The 20,545-nt window shown below is 46.5% G+C and overlaps 4 protein-coding genes and 1 non-coding gene across 6 annotated transcripts in view; 3 read left to right on the plus strand and 2 right to left on the minus strand.

The window, feature by feature from the left end:
* Positions 1–33: 33 nt before the first annotated feature.
* eEF1alpha1 (eukaryotic translation elongation factor 1 alpha 1) lies at positions 34–3,764 on the plus strand. The gene is made up of 2 exons (XM_001361784.4): positions 34–187; positions 1,784–3,764. Exon 2 carries the CDS (start codon positions 1,801–1,803, stop codon positions 3,190–3,192), a length of 1,392 nt encoding a protein of 463 aa, XP_001361821.2. The 5' UTR covers positions 34–187; positions 1,784–1,800; the 3' UTR covers positions 3,193–3,764.
* LOC6898953 (small nucleolar RNA snR61/Z1/Z11) lies at positions 1,169–1,241 on the plus strand. The gene has a single exon (XR_053517.2). It is a non-coding gene; the product is annotated as a small nucleolar RNA snR61/Z1/Z11 (small nucleolar RNA).
* A 361-nt stretch (positions 3,765–4,125) lies between the features above and the next one.
* On the minus strand, positions 4,126–11,972 carry MCPH1 (Microcephalin). Its single transcript, XM_033379198.1, has 9 exons — positions 11,582–11,972; positions 11,191–11,443; positions 10,911–11,132; positions 10,651–10,843; positions 7,223–7,351; positions 7,064–7,158; positions 5,350–7,003; positions 4,761–4,979; positions 4,126–4,700 (listed from the first exon to the last, which is right to left on the minus strand). Exons 1-9 carry the CDS (start codon positions 11,763–11,765, stop codon positions 4,305–4,307), a joined length of 3,345 nt encoding a protein of 1,114 aa, XP_033235089.1. The 5' UTR covers positions 11,766–11,972; the 3' UTR covers positions 4,126–4,304.
* On the plus strand, positions 7,861–9,925 carry Zip48C (Zinc/iron regulated transporter-related protein 48C). Its single transcript, XM_001361786.4, has one exon. The coding sequence runs from the start codon at positions 8,407–8,409 to the stop codon at positions 9,427–9,429; it is 1,023 nt and encodes a 340-aa protein (XP_001361823.1). The 5' UTR covers positions 7,861–8,406; the 3' UTR covers positions 9,430–9,925.
* Positions 11,973–12,896: 924 nt separating the features above from the next.
* Positions 12,897–20,545, minus strand: part of reb (rebuf) — a 52,185-nt gene continuing 44,536 nt past the window's right edge. For both annotated transcript variants that reach the window (XM_015185157.2, XM_015185156.2), the window contains exons 2-6: positions 14,786–14,927; positions 14,567–14,724; positions 13,852–14,503; positions 13,408–13,783; positions 12,897–13,343 (exon numbers count right to left, since the gene is read on the minus strand). In XM_015185157.2, the coding sequence (XP_015040643.2) occupies positions 13,339–13,343; positions 13,408–13,783; positions 13,852–14,503; positions 14,567–14,724; positions 14,786–14,893 (1,299 nt within the window). In that variant the 5' untranslated portion in view covers positions 14,894–14,927 and the 3' untranslated portion in view covers positions 12,897–13,338. The remainder of the gene's footprint in view (positions 13,344–13,407; positions 13,784–13,851; positions 14,504–14,566; positions 14,725–14,785; positions 14,928–20,545) is intronic.

Raw genomic sequence — 20,545 nt, forward strand, 5'->3', positions numbered from 1 at the left:
AACATGAACTCGTCAGTATGCTTACGGTATATTTTGAAAATGCGACGGTATATTACGGTATATCTTATCGATAAATAAAATGCCAGCGAGGCTTCCTGGCTTCCGGCATGCCGAACACTCGTTCACTTTGTTCAAGTCTGTCGCCGGAATCGCATAGACTGTGATATCTCATTCAATTTATTCGAGAGTAAGTTTCTGGATCCAAAGTGAATTAATTGTGGTGTATATACAAGTATATGTTAGAGGATTTAGTGAATATGTGCAACGAAACTGCAGTAAATGAACATTTATAAACAAATATGTGCGTTCTGGTGCATTTGTGTGTGCTTGAAAAAATAACCTCTAATGAGGCTGGCAGAGTGAAAGGTGCTGACGGAGGCATAGTGATGCGAAAAGCAAACACGTGGCAATGTGTGCTCACTTTGAAGAAAATTAGTGCTGTGACCAATGCAACGACCCTTGCTGCACCGTTTCAAATTGTTTTAAACAATTTTCGCCAGAATGCGTAATTTTAGTTCGCAATATGGTGTAATTTTTTTGTAATTTTCTTCGCCACGCCCACTTGGCATGTGTGGCATCGTTCATTGGGTCGTTCATTAGTGCCGCTAATTGCTCCATTATTAATACTCGTTCTGCTTAGTAAAAGCACAAAACATCGCTGAAACAGAGTGCCGAAAACGTGGTTTTCGCAAGCGTATTTTTCCGCTTTCTCTATATGCATAGAATTTCAAAATGGCGACTCATGGTGTGACTCAAGTGGCCGGATATCTTTCTTAGCAACAAGCAAAAAAATCTTACTCTCTCTAAAATCTTACTCTGCACGCTGCCAGTTGCCAGCTGTTGTGAAATAAGGTGCACACACATTTCCGATGCATTTGGTTTGACCTCTTGCTTGGGTCTGGTTTAAAGACTCGGAATGCATTCGGTTCTTGAAAATTTTCTTTCTCTTTCGTGCCACCGCGGCGATCATTTGCCTTTGCAAGAGTCACATTCACATTGGTATGGGTCGTCGCCATTTTTCTTTGCTTTCTCCCTCGCTCGCTCCGGCCGGCAACTGAGCATCACACACACGAACGCATGGACAGGCACATGTGTTCATGTGAATACAAACGCGATTAAATTTGCTGGAAATTTCCTTGCGCATATTTATTCAATTTAGCAACTCGATTTACCATGATGATTATTTTCAGTTCTGCTACTGAAGAACTTTGACGATAGCATAAATACCAAACCACTGAAAAAATCGAGTTTGCTTTAAGAATGGTTCAAATAAATAGGTTGTTTCTTTTGTTGTAAATTTGCATGTACATATATTTATGTGTATGCGGGTATGCGTACTTTCATTGTTCAACAATTAGTTGTCTCTGTTCTGCTTCCTCCCCCCTCTGGCTGGTTTTTTCCACCACCACTTCCCATCGCATGCGGCGCTGCACCTAACCTAACCTCAAACTGCTTCCGAGGCGATGAGCAAAAAACACGTTTTGGCTTTGCGGCGATTGTGAGGTTAGGTTGAGTGGCTGCGCTGTCAGCACGCAAGCAAAAGTCGAAAGTACGAATGCCGATTAGTGGATTTATTTGTAGACAACGAAATTTATTTGTGCCCATTAAACCTGCAACTAATTAATAATACAATTTCTAACCAATTGCTAACGAAATGTGTTTACCCATTTGTTTCTTTCCCACGTTACCGTTCCTGTTCAACCCGATTTCGAAATTCTACCTGCTGCACGCTGTCCAACACAACCGTACCCGTTCACCCACACACACACACACGCAACTGCAGCTCTCCTATAATCCAACATGGGCAAGGAAAAGATTCACATCAACATTGTCGTCATTGGACACGTCGATTCTGGCAAGTCCACGACCACCGGTCACTTGATCTACAAGTGCGGTGGTATCGACAAGCGTACCATCGAGAAGTTCGAGAAGGAGGCTCAGGAGATGGGCAAGGGCTCCTTCAAGTACGCATGGGTTTTGGATAAATTGAAGGCCGAGCGTGAGCGTGGTATCACAATCGATATCGCTCTGTGGAAGTTCGAGACTGCCAAGTACTACGTCACCATCATCGACGCCCCCGGCCACAGAGATTTCATCAAGAACATGATCACTGGTACCTCCCAGGCTGATTGCGCTGTCTTGATTGTGGCTGCCGGTACTGGCGAGTTCGAGGCTGGTATCTCTAAGAACGGCCAGACCCGCGAGCACGCCCTGCTTGCCTTCACCCTGGGTGTGAAGCAGCTGATCGTTGGTGTGAACAAGATGGATTCGTCCGAGCCACCATACAGCGAGTCGCGTTATGAGGAAATCAAGAAGGAAGTCTCCTCGTACATCAAGAAGATCGGCTACAACCCAGCCGCCGTCGCCTTCGTGCCCATCTCCGGATGGCACGGCGACAACATGTTGGAACCCTCTACCAACATGAACTGGTTCAAGGGATGGAAGGTGGAGCGCAAGGATGGCAACGCTGACGGCAAGACCCTCATCGAAGCTCTGGACGCTATCCTCCCCCCAGCTCGCCCAACCGACAAGGCCCTGCGTCTGCCCCTGCAGGATGTCTACAAAATTGGCGGTATTGGAACAGTACCCGTCGGTCGTGTGGAGACCGGTGTCCTGAAGCCCGGTACCCTTGTTGTGTTCGCCCCGGCCAACATCACCACTGAGGTTAAGTCTGTTGAGATGCACCACGAAGCCCTCGTCGAGGCCGTTCCCGGTGACAACGTTGGCTTCAACGTTAAGAACGTCTCCGTCAAGGAGCTGCGTCGTGGCTACGTTGCTGGCGACTCCAAGGCCAACCCACCCAAGGGCGCTGCCGACTTCACCGCTCAGGTCATCGTGCTGAACCACCCTGGCCAGATCGCCAACGGCTACACCCCAGTGTTGGATTGCCACACCGCTCACATTGCTTGCAAGTTCGCTGAGATCAAGGAGAAGGTTGACCGTCGTTCCGGCAAGACCACCGAGGAGAACCCCAAGTTCATCAAGTCTGGTGATGCTGCCATTGTCAACTTGGTGCCCTCCAAGCCTCTGTGCGTGGAGTCCTTCCAGGAGTTCCCTCCTCTGGGTCGCTTCGCTGTCCGTGACATGAGGCAGACCGTTGCTGTCGGTGTCATCAAGTCTGTCAACTTCAAGGATGCCTCCGGTGGCAAGGTCACCAAGGCCGCCGAGAAGGCCACCAAGGGCAAGAAGTAGCTGGTTTGCTCCCACTCAACAACACTAGCAGCAGCAGCAGTAACAAGCGGAAGCGCAAGCAGAAGCAGCAAGCATATAATCAACAACCTAATGCAGACACAACCCACACTCAACAATACCAGCAACAAGCACAACAGCAACAGTAGTATAGCAAGAACACCTGTCCCTGACCTGAGCAAAATGAACGATAAGATGAAGTTCCAGAAGAAGCAAAAGTTTAATTTTTTCCATCGAAAAGAGTTTCGTAGGATACGAATGTCAACGAACGCTGTCGAAGCCGCCTGAATGCGATGGTGGATTGGCAGGAGCGCACACGAAACACAACCACTCCTCCTTCAACCATCCTCCCTCCATCGATCTTTAGTTTACTATGTATGGATATGATGTGCCATCATATCTAGATGTCTTGAGTAGCGAGCGCGCGTAGCATTTATATCGATTAAATTAACCTTTGTTCTTTGATTTGTATCATTTATCTTACCCTCATTTTGCACACACACACAACTACTTTGTATACATGAAAAAAAAAGAACCAGAATAGAAGCGATAACTTTATTTACAAAAAATAAAAACCCTATTTTTGTATTTATTCTTTTAACGAGACAAAACCCTTTCAACATCTTTTTGGTTTGTTGCTTTTTGATTTTCAGAGCGCTTTTATTTTCTCCCAGCCCAGACGCATTTTCTTCCACACACCATGCACCGCCCGCCCTGCCGACGATGCCTCAAAGTACAAAGTGAATCTGAATCGAATTATAACGTACAAGAAATGAATAATGAAATAACTCTGACAACACAATATACCTCAATCGTTCCAATAAAGTGGACATTTTTGCCATTGAAGAGACTAAATATTTGTTTAATTTCCATCCTCTCCGGCCACAGTTGTTGAATCTTTCGATTAAATGAAACTTGTTCTATTTTTAATTATTATTTTTCGGCTATATTTGATTATCAATTATCAAGAAAAATATACTTGACAGTATGGATTCAGTCTGTTTTAATTTAAAAATGGCCTAATTGTAGTGTAAATTTTGAACTCATTGGATAATTTAGTTTATAGAATTCCCTTTTGAAGACCAACCAAAGGTAAAACAAAATAAAGTGTCTATCTATTTGTCCATTACCAGTGGGGGATCTACGAAATTGTAGTCGCTTCGGATGGTAGAACGCGACCGTGGATCTTCGTACCGTATGCCACTGGGCGTTACAATGGCACTCTTCATTAGGTATTTGCCGAACTTTTGGATTTGCATCGCAGTGATGCTATCCAGCACCCAGTAGGGCGTCAGATAAATGCGATCGTCCACGACCCGTCGTTTGTCGCCAATAATGTACTTTGCCTTAAAGCGATTCTCCGTCATCTTGGCGCCGCCGAGCAAAAGTAGCTCCTTCATGTTGTTGAACTCTATGGGCCGGCAAAGGGAGGACACATAGAAGGGTTCCATGTAGCGGAACAGCTCGCAGTGGTAGTGGATGCCAAAGGCCTGTCGCTCAGTGCGGCAAATCTGATTTGAGTAGAGGGAGTTACTAGCTCTTCACCCCTTCACGCTCTTCACTAGACTCACCTCAATGGCACGCGAGAACTTCTTCAATTCGTATTTCTCTTCATTTAACCATTTGCCGGCATTCAGCGAGTCCTGGATCCATCCGAAGTTGACTATCCAGACGCCACGCATGAGTCCGCGAAGCAGATTCAACGTGCGGCGCGGCTCCAGGCTAACCAAATGAGTGGTCCGATTGGTCACAGTGGGATCCAGCCGCATTCCACGCAACTTCCGTATGGCCTAAGGTTGAAGGCAACGAATTCAGTTGATTTGGGGTAAGATTAAAGAGGGCCCCGGGGATTATGATACGGATACGGAAACGGTTTATTTGAGTGTGGGAAATGAGTATTACAAATGAAGGTGAAGGTTTCTGCAAATTTACTGCGTGTTGTTTATGTATCATAAATAATTATTATGGCCGATTAGTGGTTATTGAATATGCATATTAACGAGAATTTACAAACAGAGTTAAGCTACGTTAGAATTATAGTCTATTCTACTGACTAAAGTTGGGCGTTAGTAGGAGTTTATGTTTATCCACCCAACTCGTACTACAGAGGTTAGGCTACCAAGGTTAGGGCTCAGTTGGTGTCTCCACAGTGTTACCAACCTTTTGAATCACCTGGACCTGCCCCTGATGCATGTTCGTGTGAACCAGTGTGCGGATTACACGTGAGCGGCGTTTGCTGGTCGCCGATTTCTCCATTCCTGCTACATTCATTCCGGCGGAAGTATCAATGTCGTTAGGACCATTTAGAGATCCATCGGGGGTGTGAAATTTGTCGGTGCTTTCACGTTCAACATGAGCACTAAGGCAGCTGGATTCGGAGGAAGGGCAGGCGGGAACGGCCAATGAGCGACGACTCTTTTTCCCCGACTGGGTGGATGCATTGTTTCCACTAAAGCTTAAACGCTGTTTTTTATTTGTCTTTGGGGGTGAGGTCACCACCACTTCGTTGGGCGTGAATAGTCGACGCCTTTTTGGTTGATTCGAGGGATTCTCCTCCGCCCGAGATTTTTCTGCCGGCACAACTGATTTGTCGCACTCTCCCAACTCGGCCTGATTGGCCAGCAACAGCGACAGTCGATGGGATGAGTTCAACCTGTTTATGTTCTCGTTAATCACCTCCATGTCCAAGTTGAATAGGGTGCGCCTTCGATTTACGGTGGTGCTGGACCTGCTGGTTGGCAGGCGAGTCGAGCTGAACATCGGCGGGGTCGAGTGCTCATCTAAGAGTGTGGAAGTTTGCATAGTCACATTGGACATCGATTTCCTGGCAGTCAAATTCACGTCCTGGAATTCCTTGCTGATGTCCATACGCTCTGAGGTGTACAGGGTGCCTCGCTTGTCCGCCTGATAGAGAACTCTCGACGGAGAAGGATTTCCGACGCTTATTTCCAGAGAATGTTGTACGAAATCTGTTTTGTTAAGGATTTTTGCATCTGCCATGCGCTCGTTCATTTTGGTTATCAATGATGTCTGACAATTTGACTCGGTTGCATCCCCTGCAGGTTCTTCGGCAATCGAATTCTTGTCCTCATGTATTGGGGCCAGCTCCTCGGCAATTGATGCAAATATATTTTGCGGGGCCAATTCCAGAGGCTCCTTGGCAGCCTGAAGCAATGAGCTGCGACGACGTGTCATTCGTAAATCTGGCTGTGGAGGCGCAACTGCATCCGTATTTCTGGCTATGGGAATGTGGGCTGAGCTGCGCCGACGCTTCAGACGTGGCTCTGCCTCTGCAGGCGGAGGATCATCTACATTAATAGTCGTGAGAATATGAGCCGAACTGCGGCGACGTGTCATTCGTGGCTCTGTCTCTGAAGCAGCCTCCGTATTGCTTGTCATGGGCTTGTGAGTTGAGCTACAGCCATGCGTCGTGGGTGGCTCTAGAGGCGGCGGAACATCATCCTGATTTCTTGCCAGCGGAATACGTGCAGAGCTGCGTCGGCGAGTCATCCGTTGCTCTGGCTGAGGAGGCTGAGAAGCATCCGCATTGCTGGTCATGAAAATATGTGCAGAGCTGCGTCGACGACTGGTGCGTACTGGCGTGGCCACAGGAGAGGGCTCTGCAGTGCTACGGCGGTGCTGTGGTTTGGCAGACTGCTGCTCATCGCTGCCTGGCTTCTCATTAAAGCTCAAAATCTTCTGGGCCTGCAGTTTTTCACCACTGTCATTAGGTTTTTCTTGCACTTGCAATCTATCCCCAGCTTGCAAGGCAGATGGACGCTGAGAAACCGGCGTATAGCTGCCATTGGCTATCCTGTGGAAATTGAATCGGTTATGGGACATCAATTTCAAAAGATGACAAGCCCTAACTAACCTGTTGAGTAGTTTAGTGGCTGGCGACTCGACCGCGTCTTCTCCGGCAATTTGCTTGTTGTGGTTGAGTGCCTTAAAGAAGCGGCTGATGTCATTCTGCAAAGAAACAAAAGAACTAGGGTTAAACAGGATTACTGTGTCGTTTTCCTTACGATCGTACCTTTGCCGTTGTGGTTGGAGTTCCCTTGCTGCCCGATCCTGGGCCACTCTCCTTCGATGATGTGGGAGTTACTGGGCGTCTTGACGGACGTATGGCAAGTTCCGAGCCCGGTTGCATGCACCGAACACGCTGCAAAGGATTTAAGAGTTGATAAATAAATGAGTGCGGTCGGTCAGCTTAATTACGATGGAGCTCATGCCCTCTTTGTTATTGTTCCTGCTGCGGCGGATGCTGGCGCAACTGACTCTGTCAGTCACACGTTGGCTAAAAACACTGTTTTATTTGTTTATAACTACGTGATATCAGTGCCGTTACTGGCTTTGTTTAATCTTTTTAGCGCTTATCTCTTGAGCGCTCACTGGCTGTCAAGAAGGGAAGATACTCTCCGGTCATCGATATTTTATAGGTTTTTTTAAGAATAGGGTTTTAATAACAATTCATTTATTCAACTAAAGTAGATGTCCGTCCAACAAAAATGATAGTTGTGGGAAGTTCAAACAGACGCCAAAGAAATCATCGTTCGAAAAATTCCCATCACCAAGTATAGGCCACTAGAGACGATATATGTACATAGAGCAGACAGCTACGATACTATCGATAGCTTTACAGCTGCCAGCCTCTCAGCCGGGGCTGCCCTATAAAAATTGCTCTTGGCAGCGCTGTCAGCTCAGTCATTCCCACTCCTCTGCGCACAATTAGTTCTTCTCTTAAACTAAGTAAACCCAACAGTATTACGCATTCCCATTTAAATTCTTGTCAACACACACACACATCTGTTCCGGGAGGCTTCCTCGAGTGAGCGATAAGCAACAAGTGCTCACCCATTCACGACTGGACTACGCCACAGAAGGAGGAAATTTGGAAAACAAAACTACGCTATTAACGTTCGGTTCACCAGCTGCAAGCCCTTTGTTTATTCTGCTGAAATACTAGACACGAATCAGTGCACGGAACGTGGCACTTTGGCTCGAGGGCGTGTGCATCTGTTGTACGAGAAAGTAAACAATTAACAGACAAGAAGATTCTGGCAGTGGAGCGACAGCTAGGGAAACAATTAAGAAACTTGTTTTCCCAACTGCCAGTACTCCGATAACTGTCGCCTCAATCGCAACGCGTACATACCCAATTTATAGAAGCGCGACAAGGTAGATCCAATCACAATACCAGGTAGCGACTAGCACAGAATGATTCCCGGCTACGGACCCGTAACTCAGGCCCTGTTGGGCACCCTGCTCACCTGGGGACTGACGGCCGCCGGTGCCGCCCTTGTGATATTTGTGCGCGGTACGCAGAGAAGGTCGCTGGACGCGGCCCTTGGCTTTGCGGCTGGCGTGATGATTGCCGCCTCGTTCTGGTCCCTGCTCAAGCCGGCTATCGAAATGGCCGAGAGCTCGCACCTGTACGGAGTGTACTCGTTTGTACCCGTGGCCGGTGGATTTCTGCTCGGATCCTTTTTCGTCTACGGCTGCGACAAGCTGATGTCCTATTTGGGCCTGAACAGCACCAAAATGATGATTCAGATGACGCAGTCGAGCAAGGACAAGGCGGACATTGCCATCGAGGACCTGAAGCGGAATGGGAACGGCGAGCGCCTCGCTTCAAAGAGTCTGGAAAGCTTTTCCGACTGTTTGAGCGTGCAGCACAGCGGAGAGTCACGTCGCCGCAAGAAGGGCAGCATCAACGAGATGGAGCAGTGCACCTACACCACCACCGAGGAGGAGAAGCGCGCCCAGGAGGCACTCTCGCAATGGAAGCGCATCATGCTGCTGGTGGTGGCCATCACCGTGCACAACATTCCCGAGGGACTGGCGGTGGGCGTGAGCTTCGGAGCTATCGGCACCTCGAACTCATCCACGTTCGAGAGCGCCCGCAACCTGGCCATTGGCATTGGGATTCAAAACTTTCCGGAGGGTTTGGCCGTCAGTCTGCCCCTGCATGCCGCCGGCTTCAGTGTGGGCCGGGCGCTATGGTACGGACAGTTGTCCGGGATGGTGGAGCCCATCTTTGGTGTGCTGGGCGCCGTGGCGGTGACGTTTGCCAACCTGATCTTGCCGTATGCTCTGTCGTTTGCGGCCGGAGCCATGATCTACATTGTGTCGGATGACATCCTGCCGGAGGCCCATGCCAGCGGAAATGGAACGATTGCCACGTGGGGCACTGTATCTGGATTTCTGATAATGATGTGCCTTGAGGTGGCGCTCTCATGAGGGGGGCATCCCATACCTAAACTACAAAATGCCTGCCTCACACCGCCACCGCAGGACTTACAAAATAGTGTAATGCAAGGATTCCATTGTACTTAACGCTTATTCCTTTTATGTAAATAGAACCAGACTCGCATGTGCGTGCATGCAGCATTGTACAAATCTCAGAGGCACTTTGGCCCAGGTAGCGCTACGTGGTACGTTTCTCCTGCCTCGCGCCACCCAGCAAGCAGTTTCCCGTGAATCGTGAATCTAATAATCTAACTTAGAGTTTAATGTTCTATAAATATGTCTGAGGACTGGGCTGCAGTGCATCTGCATCTACGAACGCATTCCAGCGAGTTATGTAAATGACGTGAAGATTTGTTGTACTATTCTCGGAAAGAATACAAACAGACGTGCATGAGAATTAGGTTTTAAGTTGTCAGCAGCGTCCAGTGACTCGTATGTTTTTAAACCGTCTAACATTTAAGCAATAAAACTTGATGTATGCAAACGATCAGCTCCTTTCATCTCTCCTGGACAGGCTTCCTTGGCCCGTTCAACTTCCTGGCCCTGGCCCTACGATACCTATGATAAGCAGCGACTCAGACCTCGCGCAAATTAAATTAGATAACGCACGGCACCAACAAACCGCTTGACAATGGTTGTCACTGATAAGAATCTGTCAGACACGAAGAGTTCCCAATAGTCGGCGCTCTATGTTTGGGGTACGTGCAATTTCAGACGGCCGATGGCCCGCGTTGCTTCGGTATTTCTTTGGATTAAATAATCATTTTGATGTATATTCAAAAGTGTCACGGAGCAACAGTCACAGCCGTCGTTGGCTGGCTCTTCAGCCAATCTTGGTCATCAACACAAGTGGCTGATAAGACTTCGCGGCGGCTATCTGCTAAACCATTTCCACATACACTATTAATTTGTTTATGTGTCCAATAAAGGAAACCATTTAAGCCCTGAATTACCCATTAAGTGGAGCTAATGCTTCTGTTCGAACACTGCCATAAACTAAAAATTATTGATTACCTCCGAGTTTGGCTCTCTTAACTTTCCCCCGCCTCACAAATATCTTGCAAATAGCGCGTCGACCTTTTGGCTGACAATTTTGATTGATCAAGTTGGGAACATACGGGGCTGACTCGGAATAGATATCAAATGGAGGAAAGAACCAACCAAAAGAGTGTTATCTAAGTATTCGACGCCCAAAAAGTAATCTTCACTCACCGTTATCTTGCCGTAGAGCTCAGGATATTCATATTTGTGCATGTTAGTGATGGGAAACTTTTCGGGTTCGCAAACCCTTCGTTGCGACTTGCAGCCCTCAAGCCACAATACTGAGACAACCGGTATTTTCCACTCCACGGCCTTTTTGTAAGTCGAGAGTAACCCATCCTTAAAGATCACATGCGTGGTGTTTCTAGGGAAAAAGAGCGAGAACTGGCTTTCAGCTGGAAATTCAACCTGGATCGAAGCGATGTACTCACCGCAGTAGACGATCGTTGATCTGAGCCCCCATGTCGGCTATGATCGACTTGACACCATCGGAACGATTGTCGTTGCCGGAACGCACATCCACGTAGACTACAACGGAGCTCATGACCTCCTGGAGGGAAGGTGGTGGCTTGGGAGTACGCTCGTCAGCAGAGATGATACACTGTTCGGTATGCGGCACATCAAACACATTGTATGCGTTTCGGGCGGGACTTCTGCAGGACAAAAAAAGGAAATAAATTTCTCTAGCACGTTGATGGAGGTACTACTTACTTCAGAGCGCGAATGGCACGAACTCGAAGTGAAGCGCTGGGGCTGTTGAGATCATTCTGTAGACGTGCCCAGGGTCCAACCGGCCTGGACGTGGGCGTTGTCACATTGTTTTTTGTCTCCACAAAAGGCCCTTCGCTGATCGAACGTGGAGTCATCGGTTGCGAAACGATCGGGCGGGCCACGGGAGAAGGTTTGGACGTTTTTTTTGCACTAGTGTGCACGTCCGGCATCTTCTCCGAGGCACGCATGGTATCTATCCAAGAAGAACAAATTTGGTTAGCGATTTCTTGATCTATTTGCCACATTGCGTATATATTTTAGTTACTACTAATTTTGATAGCTCCGTATCCAAAAATATTACTAAATATTACAACAAAAATACAAAGCCTACCTGCTGTGTTCTGAGGCTGATTCAGATGCTTCGGGGTGACATTCGAAGCCGGGTGCTCCTGCAACGGACGACGCACTGGTGGCGCATGATGTTGCAGTCTCTGCGTTTTCTGCGCTGCTTCAGCGACGACCGCCTCGTAAGTTTTTGTTTTCCATGAGGGTTTGCGTTGCACGAATTTATCCATGGTCTGCAGGGGTTTCCGCACGCGCGGACTTTATTTAATACAAAATATATATATATTTTTTTTTTTGAGGGTTTAAGCTACCATACTACTCGTGAGTAGCGTGGGATTATTTGGCCTCCCGCCTTTTGAAGGTGGAAATTGCAAAATACAAAATAAATAATTTATTGCACAAATTAACAAAAACAGCGTCTCGATTCGATTAATACATCGATAAAATATACCGTCCAAACGTCAGAAATATACCGAAACACACCGTCACATTTAAAAAATATACCGTAAATATACCGACAAATTCAAGTTCTGTTTTACATATTCCTCGTCTTTGATATTCCGACGAATATTACTAGCTATATAGAACATTTAGCCATGCCCACATAATTTTATACGATTGATGAATCGATTTTCTATTTAACTGGTGTATTCTTAATACTTGCTTTTATTGCATTTTGTGTAAAAAGAGGTTTAAACGAAAAAGTTAAACAAAAAAAGAGTCGCTATATTCCGTTTAAGCCGTAGTATAGGTTTTTGTATACCCTATTTTGTTAATTGTATATGAAAGTATATATAGTGATATGAAGATAAAACGTAACTAATAAAGACCTTTTCTCAAATTGACATTTTTTAGACATATTCATGTATATGATGAGTGTTTTGTATATATATCTCGATCCTGATACCTATTCTTGGTCCCTACAAGAAGACAATAAGCTTCAAAATATCGTTGAAATATTAAAAATAATATAAATAATATTGAATAATATTAAAATGTATTGGAAATAAATTGTTTTTGCCTGGGATGACAAACATATTCATAATTCTATAACATCCATTTCCCCCAGGGTATGTGTGCATGGAATGGGACTCATTGTTGTGAACCGGTTATTACAGATTCTACCCGATTCAAATAAATACCAAAATATACGGTCTCATTGAACAAATTTACCGTAAATATACTGACGAATTCAAGTTATATTTTACATATTACGTTTTTCTTCCTCCTTCTTTTCTACTTTCTTCTTTTCCGCCTTCTTCTTTATATAACAATGATTGATGAAACTGGCTAAATATACCATTATATACCGTCTCCTCTCTAGAAAATTCAAATTAAACAAAAAATTAAATGCATTCAAATTTATTTTACATAGATATTTTATTTGAACTTATTTACATATGAAATGTATATACAGCAAAATAATAAAAAGAAACAATAAATTGGACTTGCCTAAAGTAGCAATACACTTGCTTATGACGGAATCATTCCCCATCTTGCTATTCCTTCTCTCGCGCCTAATTGGGCTCTAGGACATTCTCTCAGTCTTAAACGATTTAAAAAACTATGGCAAAATTTTAATTAGTTATTACAAATTGCATAATCATTAAATCTCTCTGGTTCCCTAAAAGTAATCTGCTGTTAATCTGTAGTAAAATGGCTGCATTTCGCATCATTTATCACAAAACTGACCGAAATGCACTCCACCAATCCCCCGATCCACTGATCCAATATCAATAGCTTTGACTAAATAATTGTAAAACTAATGCTACACGTTGAATAAATTAGGGCCATCCGTGTTGGTCATTCTGTGGGAAGAGAGAACATAATTAGACGAGATTCCCAGCATAAAGTATTTTTCGTTTAACCCACCATGTGCGCTGATCAGACTGCGGGCATCCCAAAGCGACATCTGCGACTGCGAGAGACGATGCTGTGGCGGATAGAGCTTGTAGGGGAAGTACGAGTGGTGGAAGGTGGCTATGGGAATGGGCTGCGGTGGCTGCAGGAACTGCTGATGCTGCTGCTGCAGGTGCTGGGCCGAGATCTTGCGCGAGATCTTCGGCTCCTTCTTGGGCTTGCTGGCCCCGCTGCACGGCTGCTTTGACGACTTGATGAAGTTGGGAATGCGTGCCAGAAGCCCGCAGTAGTAGGGATCGTCCTGCTTCTTACGCTGATGCGAGCTGCTCTTCTGACGCTTCTTGTCCGCATAAATGGGTGTCAGGGATCCGCCAGCTTCGTAGTCCGGCTAGGTGAGAGAAGAAAGGGCCCATGTGAGTAGGAATTGGAGAGTTAGGCCCATGTAGAGCAACTCACCTTGGGCACGTAGGGACCCTCGTTGAGGAAGGCGGCACTGAACACGCTGCGGCGTCCCTTACTGGAGTGGCTCGAGTGCTGGGAGTTCTGCGAGTCATCGGATGCGGCGGGCGTCGGGTAGATGAGGCCCACCTGGCTCTCGATCGTCGAGTAGGGATCCTCGCTGCTCTGCGTCAGTGGCACCCGCATGCCCAGCGCGTCCAGCGACTTGGGCATCGTCTGAAGGCGACTCCTCAGCATATCCATGGCCACCACGTTGACCACGAGTATCCAGACTGGAGTGTTGATTAGATTGTTGTTTGACTTGACCAGCGACACGGCCGACAGGCACTGCCGCTCCAGGCGACCCCTCTCCGGATATGTGCGAGCAAATTCGCGGTTAATGTTCGTCTGAAACTTCTTCATGTCGAACAGCTTGGCCGAGGTACCGCCGCTGAGGGACATCTGCGGCATTTGCATGATGTCGCCGCCAATGACAGTCTCCTCGTTGCCCGACGATGTGTTGTTCACGAAGATGTTGCTCTTGCCATACCGCTTGATGAATATGTTGCCAATTTCGTCCATTTTGACCTTAAAGCCATCGCCAATGGACTTCTTGATGACCTTCGTCTCGGAGTCGCGCATGGGATTCTCGAAGCCATTCAAACCGATGCTGTTTAGAGGAGACATCAGGTTAGGGAAAACATTCTTTGGATGGTCGGAGGGGTCTACTCACCGCACTCCGTCGAAACCGTTCTTGGATCCGTTAATGGTTATCACAGAGGAGCGGGCATAGGCCTTGGCCACGCGTCGGTTCTTCTCGAAGACGATTATCTTGGCCCAGATCTCATCGTCGATCTGCTCCCACTTGGCCAGAACCTCGTTGATGTGATCCTGCCAGGGATAGGTCAAAGGATAAGCGCTAGTTCTAAGACAGACTTCAGCTACAACTCACCCTGAACAGCTTCTCGCGATCGTGCCAGACGTCTTCCTCCGGCTCATCTTGCCCGATGGCGTCCAAATTGTCCAGGGAACGCGATATGATCTTGCGGCGTGAAATCATCTTTGTGTGTGTCTGCTGCTGGCGTTTCCTCTGTCTGCCGATTGGAAAGAAGAGAACATTTTCCAAACAAATTATTATAAATAATTACGAGCGACGCTTCTAGTTACGGACAATTAAGTTGTGGGCTCTGGCCGAGGTTCTGGTGCGAAGTGATTACCTCCAGCGAAGGGGACACGCACTCCACAGATTATTAAGCAATCAGTCCAATCAATCTGTGAGCCAATGAACTCTACAAAACGGACCGGAATGGAACAATCGGCGCTTGGGTACAACACTACAACACTACAGCACTACAACACTACTCCTTTGGCCGATCCGAGTCGACTCTGATTGATCGAATCACCAATGTCACCGCCTCTAATTGAATTGAGTCCCGATCCCCACACCCAGTGCCGATGCCTTGACAATGCCTTGATTGTTGTTAAACACTTTGTTGGACAGTTGGTTTTGCATTTTTGAATTGGTTTCTTCTTCTTCGTTTGCCTGTCAGGTCAGAGCCACTTGCATGGCATTTCAATTGGCCATTTGGGGTTTTCTTCAAAGTCAAACTGATTTGTTTATGCGTCGCACCATTGCCAACGTTTTGTGACAAAATCCAGTAGTGCTCTACCGTGCTGTGGGCCCGTCCGTCAGGTGTAGTGGCGGCCGGACACGTGATTGGCATTAATTGTTGCTTCATGCGATTTACCAATAAATGTGTGTCACACACATCGACTGGCAATGAAAGTGAGTCTTGGCCTGGAACAGATTCCAGTTCCATTGCCCATTAAGCTGTATCGATGAACCCCTTAAAAAAACTCCACGACTTCCCATTCCCATTTCCATGCCGCATCTTAGATGCGACATTTCTGAGCGTGGTCAAATTAAGGGCACGACACGCATTGCATTTTCTAATGCAGATCCAATACCAGAGCGTCGTGCCGTGGCCCAATTGAAATGTTTTCTCAATTACCCAGAACTGCAGGCTTGGGTTTAACGATTGTCCCGTTCCCGTTTGGCATTCGGAATCAAAGATTAGCGAGATCCCAATCCCAATCCGAGTCCATTGAAGCCGCCGACCCCTTCTTGGCTTTGGCTTTCTATTTGCCCTGCTCGTCGACTGCGTTGGCGTTGGTTCTTTAATTAACGGACAGAGTGGCCATAAAACCTGATAAATGTCACGCACTTGGCTGTCTCCAAAGAACTTAGCGATCGAAGATCCGTTTTGGCCAGAGCGAAATTTCCAAAAAACACAACTGGTTTTCTCCGTCTGTGGTCTGTTTTGTGTTCTGGCCAAAGTTTAGATTTATGGCGAATAATATTCTGTAAGCCAATGTAGACACGCCCACAAGCCCCGACGTGTATGGGATATTGAAAAATCTTTGTTCTAGTTTCTGCACTACAATAGATGGGAAATATTGAATCTTGAATTGAGATGGAGCTGAAATGGAGATGGAAAAAACTGTGCCAAATCCAAGTTCTCACATTCATTTGTGCGGGCAGCTATTGTGGCCTAACCCTTGGAATGCCTCAGGAATCGGCCATCGTCCGCCCATTTGGCTCCTCCACTTTCATTCATGACTCAGTGAGTGGCTAATGATTCTCAAATATATCATTGCCGAGCCACGATTTTGACCTCTTCGCCTCATGGAGTAGAGCGAGTAGAAACCCCAAAGGCCGTACGAGTATCATTCAGTTCTGTCTGTTTCATCGGCTATTTTCGAATGATGTGATTAAGTTTTCGGGTTTCCTACGTCAATGGGTCGAAATGCCAAGCAGCGGTCGTCCGCTTCGACTGTATTATGTATATTGTATAATATATACGCATAACATTTCGTTCTTTTCATCCCGTTTCCCCATCCACCAGAGAACTTCATTTTTGCTGCTGCTGCTGCTGGTGGCTGGATTTTGCTAATAAGTATATAAAATCTTTTTGTATGCCGAACGTGATGTTAATTTTTTGGCGATGATCGCATTCAACCGCCAGAGAAGAGCCACCACAGCAACAGCCACAGAGGAAGACAGAGGAAGACAGAGTGATGGGGTAGGGGGGCATGAAATTTAATTATCTAGCTGGCCTTTTGGTTCGAGCAAAAGCGTAAACTGCATTTAACAATTAAAGCTTCTTTTAACATGCCCAAAAATGATTTATCTTATCCGCTGATCACACACGGTACTCCCGGAGATCAAGGGTATGTTGTATTCGAGCGGGAGAATGTTTACTTGCTTAGTTATGAATCCATACCCTGTAATCCATTGGAAAGGGAGCCTCTCTCCCTCTCGTAAGTGCATCAATCGAACCGTTGATCCCCCCTCCGTTCAGATCGTGCCTTTCCGCAGTCCCCATAACCCGATTGCAATTAATTATGTAAGGCGGAGCGGAGCCGCCCCAAGGTCGTTGGCGGGTATTTTTAGCAGCAGCAGCGCTGAAACTGTTCTGTGCGTGCGGATGCGACGCGTATCGTAGAACGAACGGGGCACCAGTACGCCCAAGGCCGTGGCGCAGAAGGAAGTCTTTTGGCAGCTGGCACCAGCAGCAGCAACTCCTTTGTCTGTGCTCGCTAAGCGGCTTACTTGCGGTGCGACTGGAGCTAATTGGGGGCCTATGAATCATGGCGCTCACTGCAATTGCGCAACTCGGGCCCTGGCTCTGGCTCTGGCATGTGCCACACTACATATATAGGTACATACATACATACATACATATAAGTGCTCTTACCATAGATGCATTTTGGGGGCCTTTCAGAGCTTAGCGCGTGTCGGTGTCCGACTTGTCAACCGGAGACCCGCACCCAATTGCAGCCTGGTCTGGTCTGGTTTTTGCCTTTCTGTTTGTGTGTTTCTGCAAGTTCTTGACGCCCCAACCTTGAAAGTGCTGAACCGAACCGAACGCATTATCTGAACAGATCTGAACGGATCTGAACGCTCGTTACATGTCCGGCTGGAACGGGTTTAATTTTTGGCATTTATCATCGCTCGGGAGCAATATTTTGCTCTTACTTTTGTTTGCATTAACTGGAAGTCTGTTGACTGTTTGAAGCAAAATCCAAAAAAATTATATTAAAAATTTAAAATTTTCGTTTCAACTGCCAGCGATGGATGCGAGATCGCCTTTTAATGGCACAATGATTTAAATGAAAGAAAAACAAAAAAGAGCGCGCGTACTCCCGTACAAAAAGCGATCTCTGAATTGTTTGCACAATGTCTGTCGTGCGGGTGTTGAGGGGGTGTTTGTTCAATTGTTGCAAACACAACAACAACAACAACAACAACAACAACAACATTAACAACAAAAACAGTGGCGTCTGCGGCTTACATATTTATGAGTTGGCACTTTGCCACCTCCTCGTCCGCAGAGTCTTCTCCACGAGACCATGGCGATAAAAAAAAGAAGCAAAAATTACATATTGTTGCTGCACTACATGATGATCACAATGAAGCAGAATGAGAAGACAATGATGATGTATGGGAGGGCACGCAACATCATGGAAACTCAAGTGGGAAACACACGCACCCAGGGCCAGACGGGGCACGTGTAAGTGTCATAACCATCGGGGGGTCTGTTTATTTATATTTATATTTATATAGTAGGCATATGCCCTATAGAGTGTACTGGATTAATCTGGATTTTATGCTCTCCTGTCTTTGAGCTAAAGTTCGATCAAAAACATCTGTCTGAAGCCCTGTATTAACTTGCTGCAGTCTTGTGCTCCAATTCTTGTTTTGCAGATGCACCACTCCACTTGGTTACGCCCTCCGTGGCGCGACTTGGCTTTCATCTGTGTGGGGCGGGAGTTTTTTTTTGCACTCTGCACAATGCGGCGTATGCGCAATGTCTGCTCTGTCACTTGATGTGCATGTCGAGCGGATTGCATCACCGTCAACATCAGCGGCTGAAACAACAACACTGGCAACAGCAGTGGCAGTGCCAGCTGCCTGGGGCACCTTTTTTGCGGTTGAAAAATCGGCACACGAAAATTATAAATTCCGATTTTCACTTGCCGCCACGGCTTTCATAATATTTTCACTTATTTCTCTACCATTGCCCGCTGAGAATTTGCAATTCTCACCAAAGTATTTCGTGCCAGGAAGGCGTCAAAGACACAAAAATAAATCACAAAAACAAAAAACCCAAAAACAGAGACAGAGACAGAGAGAGAAAAAGAGTTGTTGCACAGCACTTTCGTGTGGCTTCAACATCGCCTTTGACTTCCGCTTTTGCTGTTGCTATTGAGTGATTATTATTATACAGCTCCGACATTGTTTTTAATGTTCAAATTACTTGCAAAAATCTCTTTGTACGTGGCCAGGCACGTTTCGGGGCTCGATGGCCGGTCTATTCTTAGGCCCAAGCAAGTGCCCGGGCCACACAACGTTCTTGAACATCGCATAAAATAGTGCCTAAAACAATATTATGTGGAATAAGGGAATTAGAAGAGATGCCAAGAGATGGAGCCAGATGACGGGGGTAGATTCGGTTAATTAAAAGTGCCTCGTTATGGATCTTGAGCTTCAATTAGTCATCGATTCGAGTGCGACTACAATTTGGCTATGCTAATTCGTTGGCTTCAACTGCAGTTGGCAGTGGATAATTGACAGTTGCCAGCTGGCATTTGGCCATGTTTTGTGATTCACCAAAGAGCAAAGGCAGACCAAAGATTCAACAATCACTCCAGCCCCGAATTACATCATAGAAATGAAAACTCTTCAGACTGATTTCTGCCAATCAATGTGCCAGCCCAGGCACAATGCATTCGTTCGGTATTCGGTTTTGTATATAAATATAATTAAAGAGCAGGAAAAGACGCATAACCACTTCAACAAAGGCCGCCCCGCAGTACGAGTTTTTCGCTCTTAATTAGACTTCATTAATTTCGGTTTCAAATTGAAATAGAGCCGTCGCTGGCACAATCAAACGCATAATTAACAATTGCGTGGATAATTGAGTGTAAAATTCTAGCACAGCCGATCTGCGGCGATCTGTGCGTGGCGTGGACATAATTCAGGGGCAAAAGACTTAACAGCGGTCTAGACAAATGAGAAGACATTGGCCCGAGCCCGAGCCCGCAGCCCAAGCAGCCATCAAATGTAGGCCATCAGAGCCAGGCTAAACAAATGTGTTGTGTCTTTTGGTGGCCTAATTAAGCTTTCATTTGGCATGCAAATAAGTCTTTCGCTTCGCTCCCCATTCTCGATGGAACTCTGGCAGATGCTATGATTCAACAACAAAGCCCCAAACGGCGCATAGGCCAAAGACCCCCCCCAAGATTTGGCCGATAGTTGGCCAAAAGGGTAGAACACTCAGCAGATACAAATCACATGACGTGTAGCGCGAACCGACAGGGCAATTTTATAGCGAATCTTATATCTCTTATATCTTTTTTTTTCCTTTAGTTTTGGGGAACTTTGTATGCATCAAGTGTTTCGGGCGAAGCCGAGAGCCGCGATTGTATCGCTCATAAATTCTGTCCAAGGCAGGAGCTCTTCGACTTCGAAGCTGGGGCTGAGGCTGCGGCTGAGGCTGCGGCTGAGCTGACATTTTTCGGTTAATAAAGATATGAAATTATATTAATGCAAATGCTAATCTGCGTGTAAATTAAGCACACGCATTGCGGGCCACAACTGGTTTTCCCCCCACAAAAGTGACTGGGCCGCGATGAAGGCTGTTGCTTG

This window comes from Drosophila pseudoobscura, chromosome 3, assembly GCF_009870125.1.
Source record: "Drosophila pseudoobscura strain MV-25-SWS-2005 chromosome 3, UCI_Dpse_MV25, whole genome shotgun sequence".
NCBI classification, from domain to species: domain Eukaryota; kingdom Metazoa; phylum Arthropoda; class Insecta; order Diptera; family Drosophilidae; genus Drosophila; species Drosophila pseudoobscura.

Coding starts and splice junctions, on each gene's coding strand:
- eEF1alpha1 (XM_001361784.4), top strand. CDS start 1,801: ATGGGCAAGGAAAAGATTCACATCAACATTGTCGTCATTGGACACGTC.
- Zip48C (XM_001361786.4), top strand. CDS start 8,407: ATGATTCCCGGCTACGGACCCGTAACTCAGGCCCTGTTGGGCACCCTG.
- MCPH1 (XM_033379198.1), bottom strand. CDS start 11,765: ATGGATAAATTCGTGCAACGCAAACCCTCATGGAAAACAAAAACTTAC. Junction 7,159..7,222: donor CTCCAACCACAACGGCAAAG/GTACGATCGTAA, acceptor GTTTCTTTGCAG/AATGACATCAGCCGCTTCTT. Junction 7,004..7,063: donor GCCACTAAACTACTCAACAG/GTTAGTTAGGGC, acceptor CAATTTCCACAG/GATAGCCAATGGCAGCTATA.